The following is a 12,320-nucleotide window of genomic DNA, read 5'->3' on the forward strand; positions in this document are numbered from 1 at the left end:
TTTGAATGGGATATACTATTATATATTAGTTCGTTCTCCTGCTCTAAACCGTACCCTAAGTCTCTTGAAGGGAAAATACGCTACTGTTACTGTTGTGTTGGGTTAGCTTCGGACCCGTTTAATCGAAGCTGGTGGCAGCGAAAGTGTGCTGACGGTTGGATTATGCTGAAGCAACTGCGGGTTTGATAATTATTGTTCCTGCCTGTGTGGGAGTAGTTATCGCGTCGCTGCAGCGTGCCCAATAGCCAGTACATAGCAGGCAGCCTTTCTGGCGACTAATTACCCAGGGTGCAGTACCTAATCTGACCTGAGAGTAAGGGGGCGCCAGAGAGCTGCAAGTGTTAAGTGGAACTGTAAGCGGGATATACATAAATCCCTGCAGTTCGTGGTATATAGAAAAGCAGTGGGATACCTAGAATAAGCCCCTGCTGTAAACTAAGAGGTCAATAGCCTTGTGTGTGGTTTTTCATCACATTGTTAGCAGTGGAGGGATAACTAAGATAAGCCCCCCTGCACATGTGATAGCCGTCTGTTGGCCTAAAGTCACCCTGATCCGTGACGTAGGGGTGACGGTCACGGTGTGAATCCTGACCCAGTGGTGACAGCGGTCAGGGGAATCGTGACAGCAGCTCTGGGGTATAATACAGGATGTAACTCAGGATCAGTAATGTAATGTATGTACACAGTGACTGCACCAGCAGAATAGTGAGTGCAGCTCTGGGGTATAATACAGGAGGTAACTCAGGATCAGTAATGTAATGTATGTACACAGTGACTGCACCAGCAGAATAGTGAGTGCAGCTCTGGAGTATAATACAGGATGTAACTCAGGATCAGTAATGTAATGTATGTACACAGTGACTGCACCAGCAGAATAGTGAGTGCAGCTCTGGAGTATAATACAGGAGGTAACTCAGGATCAGTAATGTAATGTATGTACACAGTGACTGCACCAGCAGAATAGTGAGTGCAGCTCTGGGGTATAATACAGGAGGTAACTCAGGATCAGTAATGTAATGTATGTACACAGTGACTGCACCAGCAGAATAGTGAGTGCAGCTCTGGAGTATAATACAGGAGGTAACTCAGGATCAGTAATGTAATGTATGTGCACAGTGACTGCACCAGCAGAATAGTGAGTGCAGCTCTGGAGTATAATACAGGATGTAACTCAGGATCAGTAATGTAATGTATGTGCACAGTGACTGCACCAGCAGAATAGTGAGTGCAGCTCTGGAGTATAATACAGGATGTAACTCAGGATTAGTAATGTAATGTATGTACACAGTGACTGCACCAGCAGAATAGTGAGTGCAGCTCTGGGGTATAATACAGGAGATAACTCAGGATCAGTAATGTAATGTATGTGCACAGTGACTGCACCAGCAGAATAGTGAGTGCAGATCTGGAGTATAATACAGGAGGTAACTCAGGATCAGTAATGTAATGTATGTGCACAGTGACTGCACCAGCAGAATAGTGAGTGCAGCTCTGGGGTATAATGCAGGATGTAACTCAGGATCACTAATGTAATGTATGTGCACAGTGACTGCACCAGCAGAATAGTGAGTGCAGCTCTGGGGTATAATACAGGATGTAACTCAGGATCAGTAATGTAATGTATGTACACAGTGACTGCACCAGCAGAATAGTGAGTGCAGCTCTGGGGTATAATACAGGAGGTAACTCAGGATCAGTAATGTAATGTATGTGCACAGTGACTGCACCAGCAGAATAGTGAGTGCAGATCTGGAGTATAATACAGGAGGTAACTCAGGATCAGTAATGTAATGTATGTGCACAGTGACTGCACCAGCAGAATAGTGAGTGCAGCTCTGGGGTATAATGCAGGATGTAACTCAGGATCAGTAATGTAATGTATGTGCACAGTGACTGCACCAGCAGAATAGTGAGTGCAGCTCTGGAGTATAATACAGGAGGTAACTCAGGATCAGTAATGTAATGTATGTGCACAGTGACTGCACCAGCAGAATAGTGAGTGCAGATCTGGAGTAAAATACAGGATGTAACTCAGGATCAGTAATGTAATGTATGTGCACAGTGACTGCACCAGCAGAATAGTGAGTGCAGCTCTGGGGTATAATACAGGATGTAACTCAGGATCAGTAATGTAATGTATGTGCACAGTGACTGCACCAGCAGAATAGTGAGTGCAGCTCTGGGGTATAATACAGGATGTAACTCAGGATCAGTAATGTAATGTATGTGCACAGTGACTGCACCAGCAGAATAGTGAGTGCAGCTCTGGGGTATAATACAGGATGTAACTCAGGATCAGTAATGTAATGTGTGTACACAGTGACTGCACCAGCAGAATAGTGAGTGCAGCTCTGGAGTATAATACAGGAGGTAACTCAGGATCAGTAATGTATGTACACAGTGACTGCACCAGCAGAATAGTGAGTGCAGCTCTGGGGTATAATACAGGAGGTAACTCAGGATCAGTAATGTAATGTATGTGCACAGTGACTGCACCAGCAGAATAGTGAGTGCAGCTCTGGAGTATAATACAGGAGGTAACTCAGGATCAGTAATGTATGTACACAGTGACTGCACCAGCAGAATAGTGAGTGCAGCTCTGGGGTATAATACAGGAGGTAACTCAGGATCAGTAATGTAATGTATGTGCACAGTGACTGCACCAGCAGAATAGTGAGTGCAGATCTGGAGTAAAATACAGGATGTAACTCAGGATCAGTAATGTAATGTATGTGCACAGTGACTGCACCAGCAGAATAGTGAGTGCAGCTCTGGGGTATAATACAGGATGTAACTCAGGATCAGTAATGTAATGTATGTGCACAGTGACTGCACCAGCAGAATAGTGAGTGCAGCTCTGGGGTATAATACAGGATGTAACTCAGGATCAGTAATGTAATGTATGTGCACAGTGACTGCACCAGCAGAATAGTGAGTGCAGCTCTGGGGTATAATACAGGATGTAACTCAGGATCAGTAATGTAATGTGTGTACACAGTGACTGCACCAGCAGAATAGTGAGTGCAGCTCTGGAGTATAATACAGGAGGTAACTCAGGATCAGTAATGTATGTACACAGTGACTGCACCAGCAGAATAGTGAGTGCAGATCTGGAGTATAATACAGGATGTAACTCAGGATCAGTAATGTATGTACACAGTGACTGCACCAGCAGAATAGTGAGTGCAGCTCTGGAGTATAATACAGGAGGTAACTCAGGATCAGTAATGTATGTACACAGTGACTGCACCAGCAGAATAGTGAGTGCAGCTCTGGGGTATAATACAGGACGTAACTCAGGATCAGTAATGTAATGTATGTACACAGTGACTGCACCAGCAGAATAGTGAGTGCAGCTCTGGGGTATAGCAGAGGGTGAGTATATTCACAGTGTCTTCTTGCAGTATCACATATGGACACTAACACTACAGATCCCATAATTCCTAGAGAGTGCGCCCGCGTCTGACGTCACACGTCGAGGGGAGGAGCCGACACTCCGGTTTCGTTCCCGAGAAGCGGCAGCAGCCGAGAGATGAGGGCAGGAGGAGCCGGGGACTCCCCGCCAGGACTACAACTCCCGGCACCGCCCGCGGCGGGGGAGAGCAGCACATCTCGGAGAGTGGACATGGCCGCGGACGATCCTCCGTTCGTCCTGGGGAGACCGCGGTTCCAGCAGGTAAGGTGGCCGCACACCGCTCTCCTGTGCCGGCACCTGCAGATGACACATCCCCTTACTGGGGGGCGCTGTGTTTTGACAGTTGGCTCCACCCCCGCGTCTTGGTGTGACGCGTTTGATTGGTTGTCTTCATTGTCAATCTGAGAAAGGGTGGGCTGTACGGAAGCCGATCGCGTCCAAGATTGGTGCTTTTTACTATGTGTGGGCGTGGCTATCAGGTAAGAGGCGGGGAAAGAGGCGTGACTGACATAGTATGTGGAGGTATCCGGGTTATATGTGCAGATCAATGTCCTCCAGTATAGACCAGTATGTGCGCACTGTCCCCCAGTATAGACCAGTATGTGCACTGTCCACCAGTATAGACCAGTATGTGTGCACTGTCCACCAGTATAGACCAGTATGTGCACTGTCCACCAGTATAGACCAGTATGTGCGCACTGTCCACCAGTATAGACCAGTATGTGCACTGTCCACCAGTATAGACCAGTATGTGCACTGTCCACCAGTATAGACCAGTATGTGCACTGTCCACCAGTATAGACCAGTATGTGTGCACTGTCCACCAGTATAGACCAGTATGTGCACTGTCCCCCAGTATAGACCAGTATGTGCGCATTATCCACCAGTATAGACCAGTATGTGCGCACTGTCCACCAGTATAGACCAGTATGTGCACTGTCCACCAGTATAGACCAGTATGTGCGCACTGTCCCCCAGTATAGACCAGTATGTGCACTGTCCACCAGTATAGACCAGTATGTGTGCACTGTCCACCAGTATAGACCAGTATGTGCACTGTCCACCAGTATAGACCAGTATGTGCGCACTGTCCCCCAGTATAGACCAGTATGTGCACTGTCCACCAGTATAGACCAGTATGTGCGCACTGTCCACCAGTATAGACCAGTATGTGCACTGTCCACCAGTATAGACCAGTATGTGCACTGTCCACCAGTATAGACCAGTATGTGCACTGTCCACCAGTATAGACCAGTATGTGTGCACTGTCCACCAGTATAGACCAGTATGTGCACTGTCCCCCAGTATAGACCAGTATGTGCGCATTATCCACCAGTATAGACCAGTATGTGCGCACTGTCCACCAGTATAGACCAGTATGTGCACTGTCCACCAGTATAGACCAGTATGTGCGCACTGTCCCCCAGTATAGACCAGTATGTGCACTGTCCACCAGTATAGACCAGTATGTGTGCACTGTCCCCCAGTATAGACCAGTATGTGCACTGTCCACCAGTATAGACCAGTATGTGCGCACTGTCCCCCAGTATAGACCAGTATGTGCACTGTCCACCAGTATAGACCAGTATGTGTGCACTGTCCACCAGTATAGACCAGTATGTGCACTGTCCACCAGTATAGACCAGTATGTGCGCACTGTCCCCCAGTATAGACCAGTATGTGTGCACTGTCCACCAGTATAGACCAGTATGTGCACTGTCCACCAGTATAGACCAGTATGTGCACTGTCCACCAGTATAGACCAGTATGTGCACTGTCCCCCAGTATAGACCAGTATGTGCGCATTATCCACCAGTATAGACCAGTATGTGTGCACTGTCCCCCAGTATAGACCAGTATGTGTGCACTGTCCTCCAGTATAGACCAGTATGTGTGCACTGTCCTCCAGTATAGACCAGTATGTGTGCATTATCCACCAGTATAGACCAGTATGTGCGCACTGTCCACCAGTATAGACCAGTATGTGCGCACTGTCCCCCAGTATAGACCAGTATGTGCACTGTCCACCAGTATAGACCAGTATGTGCACTGTCCACCAGTATAGACCAGTATGTGCACTGTCCACCAGTATAGACCAGTATGTGCGCACTGTCCACCAGTATAGACCAGTATGTGTGCACTGTCCACCAGTATAGACCAGTATGTGCACTGTCCACCAGTATAGACCAGTATGTGCACTGTCCACCAGTATAGACCAGTATGTGCGCACTGTCCACCAGTATAGACCAGTATGTGCGCACTGTCCACCAGTATAGACCAGTATGTGCGCACTGTCCACCAGTATAGACCAGTATGTGCGCACTGTCCACCAGTATAGACCAGTATGTGCACTGTCCACCAGTATAGACCAGTATGTGCGCACTGTCCTCCAGTATAGACCAGTATGTGTGCACTGTCCCCCAGTATAGACCAGTATGTGCACTGTCCACCAGTATAGACCAGTATGTGCGCATTATCCACCAGTATAGACCAGTATGTGCACTGTCCACCAGTATAGACCAGTATGTGCGCACTGTCCACCAGTATAGACCAGTATGTGTGCACTGTCCCCCAGTATAGACCAGTATGTGCGCACTGTCCACCAGTATAGACCAGTATGTGCGCACTGTCCCCCAGTATAGACCAGTATGTGCACATTATCCACCAGTATAGACCAGTATGTGCACTGTCCACCAGTATAGACCAGTATGTGCGCACTGTCCACCAGTATAGACCAGTATGTGCGCACTGTCCACCAGTATAGACCAGTATGTGTGCACTGTCCTCCAGTATAGACCAGTATGTGCACATTATCCACCAGTATAGACCAGTATGTGTGCACTGTCCCCCAGTATAGACCAGTATGTGCACATTATCCACCAGTATAGACCAGTATGTGTGCACTGTCCACCAGTATAGACCAGTATGTGTGCACTGTCCACCAGTATAGACCAGTATGTGCGCACTGTCCTCCAGTATAGACCAGTATGTGTGCACTGTCCTCCAGTATAGACCAGTATGTGCGCACTGTCCCCCAGTATAGACCAGTATGTGCACTGTCCACCAGTATAGACCAGTATGTGTGCACTGTCCCCCAGTATAGACCAGTATGTGCGCACTGTCCCCCAGTATAGACCAGTATGTGCACATTATCCACCAGTATAGACCAGTATGTGCACTGTCCCCCAGTATAGACCAGTATGTGCGCACTGTCCCCCAGTATAGACCAGTATGTGCACATTATCCACCAGTATAGACCAGTATGTGCACTGTCCACCAGTATAGACCAGTATGTGCGCACTGTCCACCAGTATAGACCAGTATGTGCGCACTGTCCACCAGTATAGACCAGTATGTGCGCACTGTCCACCAGTATAGACCAGTATGTGCGCATTATCCACCAGTATAGACCAGTATGTGCACTGTCCACCAGTATAGACCAGTATGTGCGCACTGTCCACCAGTATAGACCAGTATGTGCGCACTGTCCACCAGTATAGACCAGTATATGTGCACTGTCCACCAGTATAGACCAGTATGTGCGCACTGTCCTCCAGTATAGACCAGTATGTGCGCACTGTCCACCAGTATAGACCAGTATGTGCGCACTGTCCACCAGTATAGACCAGTATGTGCGCTGTCCACCAGTATAGACCAGTATGTGCGCATTATCCACCAGTATAGACCAGTATGTGCACTGTCCTCCAGTATAGACCAGTATGTGCGCACTGTCCACCAGTATAGACCAGTATGTGCGCACTGTCCACCAGTATAGACCAGTATGTGCGCACTGTCCACCAGTATAGACCAGTATGTGCGCTGTCCACCAGTATAGACCAGTATGTGCACTGTCCTCCAGTATAGACCAGTATGTGCGCACTGTCCTCCAGTATAGACCAGTATGTGCACTGTCCTCCAGTATAGACCAGTATGTGCGCATTATCCACCAGTATAGACCAGTATGTGCACTGTCCACCAGTATAGACCAGTATGTGCACTGTCCTCCAGTATAGACCAGTATGTGCGCATTATCCACCAGTATAGACCAGTATGTGCACTGTCCACCAGTATAGACCAGTATGTGCGCTGTCCACCAGTATAGACCAGTATGTGCGCACTGTCCACCAGTATAGACCAGTATGTGCGCATTATCCACCAGTATAGACCAGTATGTGCACTGTCCACCAGTATAGACCAGTATGTGCACTGTCCTCCAGTATAGACCAGTATGTGCGCATTATCCACCAGTATAGACCAGTATGTGCACTGTCCACCAGTATAGACCAGTATGTGCGCACTGTCCACCAGTATAGACCAGTATGTGCACTGTCCACCAGTATAGACCAGTATGTGTGCACTGTCCACCAGTATAGACCAGTATGTGCGCACTGTCCACCAGTATAGACCAGTATGTGCACTGTCCACCAGTATAGACCAGTATGTGCACTGTCCACCAGTATAGACCAGTATGTGCGCACTGTCCACCAGTATAGACCAGTATGTGCGCATTATCCACCAGTATAGACCAGTATGTGCACTGTCCTCCAGTATAGACCAGTATGTGCGCACTGTCCACCAGTATAGACCAGTATGTGCGCTGTCCTCCAGTATAGACCAGTATGTGCACTGTCCTCCAGTATAGACCAGTATGTGCGCATTATCCACCAGTATAGACCAGTATGTGCACATTATCCACCAGTATAGACCAGTATGTGCATTATCCACCAGTATAGACCAGTATGTGCATTATCCTCCAGTATAGACCAGTATGTGCACACTGTCCACCAGTATAGACCAGTATGTGCACTGTCCTCCAGTATAGACCAGTATGTGCGCATTATCCACCAGTATAGACCAGTATGTGCACTGTCCACCAGTATAGACCAGTATGTGCGCTGTCCACCAGTATAGACCAGTATGTGCGCACTGTCCACCAGTATAGACCAGTATGTGCGCATTATCCACCAGTATAGACCAGTATGTGCACTGTCCACCAGTATAGACCAGTATGTGCGCACTGTCCCCCAGTATAGACCAGTATGTGCGCACTGTCCACCAGTATAGACCAGTATGTGCGCTGTCCACCAGTATAGACCAGTATGTGCGCATTATCCACCAGTATAGACCAGTATGTGCACTGTCCTCCAGTATAGACCAGTATGTGCGCACTGTCCACCAGTATAGACCAGTATGTGCGCATTATCCACCAGTATAGACCAGTATGTGCACTGTCCTCCAGTATAGACCAGTATGTGCGCACTGTCCACCAGTATAGACCAGTATGTGCGCTGTCCACCAGTATAGACCAGTATGTGCACTGTCCTCCAGTATAGACCAGTATGTGCGCATTATCCACCAGTATAGACCAGTATGTGCACTGTCCACCAGTATAGACCAGTATGTGCACTGTCCTCCAGTATAGACCAGTATGTGCGCATTATCCACCAGTATAGACCAGTATGTGCGCTGTCCACCAGTATAGACCAGTATGTGCGCACTGTCCACCAGTATAGACCAGTATGTGCGCATTATCCACCAGTATAGACCAGTATGTGCACTGTCCACCAGTATAGACCAGTATGTGCGCACTGTCCCCCAGTATAGACCAGTATGTGCGCACTGTCCCCCAGTATAGACCAGTATGTGCGCATTATCCACCAGTATAGACCAGTATGTGCGCACTGTCCCCCAGTATAGACCAGTATGTGCGCACTGTCCCCCAGTATAGACCAGTATGTGCGCACTGTCCCCCAGTATAGACCAGTATGTGCGCATTATCCACCAGTATAGACCAGTATGTGCACTGTCCACCAGTATAGACCAGTATGTGCACTGTCCCCCAGTATAGACCAGTATGTGCGCATTATCCACCAGTATAGACCAGTATGTGCGCACTGTCCCCCAGTATAGACCAGTATGTGCGCACTGTCCCCCAGTATAGACCAGTATGTGCGCACTGTCCCCCAGTATAGACCAGTATGTGCGCATTATCCACCAGTATAGACCAGTATGTGCACTGTCCACCAGTATAGACCAGTATGTGCGCACTGTCCCCCAGTATAGACCAGTATGTGCGCACTGTCCCCCAGTATAGACCAGTATGTGCGCATTATCCACCAGTATAGACCAGTATGTGCACTGTCCACCAGTATAGACCAGTATGTGCACTGTCCCCCAGTATAGACCAGTATGTGCGCACTGTCCACCAGTATAGACCAGTATGTGCGCATTATCCACCAGTATAGACCAGTATGTGCACTGTCCTCCAGTATAGACCAGTATGTGCGCATTATCCACCAGTATAGACCAGTATGTGCGCTGTCCACCAGTATAGACCAGTATGTGCGCATTATCCACCAGTATAGACCAGTATGTGCGCTGTCCACCAGTATAGACCAGTATGTGCGCATTATCCACCAGTATAGACCAGTATGTGTGCACTGTCCACCAGTATAGACCAGTATGTGTGCACTGTCCACCAGTATAGACCAGTATGTGCACTGTCCACCAGTATAGACCAGTATGTGTGCATTGTCCACCAGTATAGACCAGTATGTGTGCACTGTCCACCAGTATAGACCAGTATGTGCACTGTCCACCAGTATAGACCAGTATGTGCGCTGTCCACCAGTATAGACCAGTATGTGCGCACTGTCCCCCAGTATAGACCAGTATGTGCGCATTATCCACCAGTATAGACCAGTATGTGCACTGTCCACCAGTATAGACCAGTATGTGTGCATTGTCCACCAGTATAGACCAGTATGTGCGCATTATCCACCAGTATAGACCAGTATGTGTGCATTGTCCACCAGTATAGACCAGTATGTGCGCACTGTCCACCAGTATAGACCAGTATGTGTGCATTATCCACCAGTATAGACCAGTATGTGTGCACTGTCCACCAGTATAGACCAGTATGTGTGCATTGTCCACCAGTATAGACCAGTATGTGCGCACTGTCCACCAGTATAGACCAGTATGTGCACTGTCCACCAGTATTGACCAGTATGTGTGCATTGTCCACCAGTATAGACCAGTATGTGTGCACTGTCCACCAGTATAGACCAGTATGTGCGCATTATCCACCAGTATAGACCAGTATATGTGCGCTGTCCACCAGTATAGACCAGTATGTGCGCACTGTCCACCAGTATGGACCAGTATGTGCGCACTGTCCACCAGTATAGACCAGTATGTGCACACTGTCCACCAGTATGGACCAGTATGTGCGCACTGTCCACCAGTATAGACCAGTATGTGTGCACTGTCCACCAGTATAGACCAGTATGTGTGCATTGTCCACCAGTATAGACCAGTATGTGCGCGCTGTCCACCAGTATAGACCAGTATGTGCGCTGTCCACCAGTATAGACCAGTATGTGCGCATTATCCACCAGTATAGACCAGTATGTGCACTGTCCACCAGTATAGACCAGTATGTGCGCACTGTCCACCAGTATAGACCAGTATGTGCGCACTGTCCTCCAGTATAGACCAGTATGTGCACTGTCCACCAGTATAGACCAGTATGTGCGCACTGTCCACCAGTATAGACCAGTATGTGCGCACTGTCCTCCAGTATAGACCAGTATGTGCACTGTCCACCAGTATAGACCAGTATGTGCGCTGTCCACCAGTATAGACCAGTATGTGCGCACTGTCCTCCAGTATAGACCAGTATGTGCGCACTGTCCTCCAGTATAGACCAGTATGTGCACTGTCCACCAGTATAGACCAGTATGTGCGCACTGTCCTCCAGTATAGACCAGTATGTGCACTGTCCACCAGTATAGACCAGTATGTGCGCACTGTCCACCAGTATAGACCAGTATGTGCGCACTGTCCACCAGTATAGACCAGTATGTGTGCACTGTCCACCAGTATAGACCAGTATGTGCGCACTGTCCACCAGTATAGACCAGTATGTGCGCACTGTCCACCAGTATAGACCAGTATGTGCGCACTGTCCACCAGTATAGACCAGTATGTGCACTGTCCACCAGTATAGACCAGTATGTGTGCACTGTCCACCAGTATAGACCAGTATGTGCGCACTGTCCACCAGTATAGACCAGTATGTGCGCACTGTCCACCAGTATAGACCAGTATGTGTGCACTGTCCACCAGTATAGACCAGTATGTGTGCACTGTCCTCCAGTATAGACCAGTATGTGCAGATCAATGTCCCCCAGTATAGACCAGTATGTGCGCACTGTCCACCAGTATAGACCAGTATGTGCGCACTGTCCACCAGTATAGACCAGTATGTGCGCACTGTCCACCAGTATAGACCAGTATGTGCACTGTCCACCAGTATAGACCAGTATGTGTGCACTGTCCACCAGTATAGACCAGTATGTGTGCACTGTCCACCAGTATAGACCAGTATGTGCAGATCAATGTCCCCCAGTATAGACCAGTATGTGTGCACTGTCCACCAGTATAGACCAGTATGTGCGCACTGTCCACCAGTATAGACCAGTATGTGCGCACTGTCCCCCAGTATAGACCAGTATGTGCAGATCAATGTCCCCCAGTATAGACCAGTATGTGTGCACTGTCCACCAGTATAGACCAGTATGTGCGCACTGTCCACCAGTATAGACCAGTATGTGCGCACTGTCCCCCAGTATAGACCAGTATGTGCAGATCAATGTCCCCCAGTATAGACCAGTATGTGTGCACTGTCCACCAGTATAGACCAGTATGTGCACTGTCCACCAGTATAGACCAGTATGTGCGCACTGTCCACCAGTATAGACCAGTATGTGCAGATCAATGTCCCCCAGTATAGACCAGTATGTGTGCACTGTCCACCAGTATAGACCAGTATGTGCGCACTGTCCACCAGTATAGACCAGTATGTGCGCACTGTCCACCAGTATAGACCAGTATGTGCGCA

At 48.5% G+C, this 12,320-nt stretch overlaps 1 protein-coding gene across 1 annotated transcript in view; it reads left to right on the forward strand.

Moving 5' to 3' along the window:
* The first annotated feature begins 3,496 nt into the window (after positions 1-3,496).
* Positions 3,497-12,320, forward strand: part of SFXN5 (sideroflexin 5) — a 345,747-nt gene continuing 336,923 nt past the window's right edge. Inside the window, exon 1 of the mRNA XM_069745104.1 lies at positions 3,497-3,676. Coding sequence (XP_069601205.1) covers positions 3,533-3,676 — 144 coding nt within the window. The 5' untranslated portion in view covers positions 3,497-3,532. The remainder of the gene's footprint in view (positions 3,677-12,320) is intronic.

Source organism: Ranitomeya imitator, chromosome 1, assembly GCF_032444005.1.
Source record: "Ranitomeya imitator isolate aRanImi1 chromosome 1, aRanImi1.pri, whole genome shotgun sequence".
Taxonomy (NCBI): Eukaryota; Metazoa; Chordata; class Amphibia; order Anura; family Dendrobatidae; genus Ranitomeya; species Ranitomeya imitator.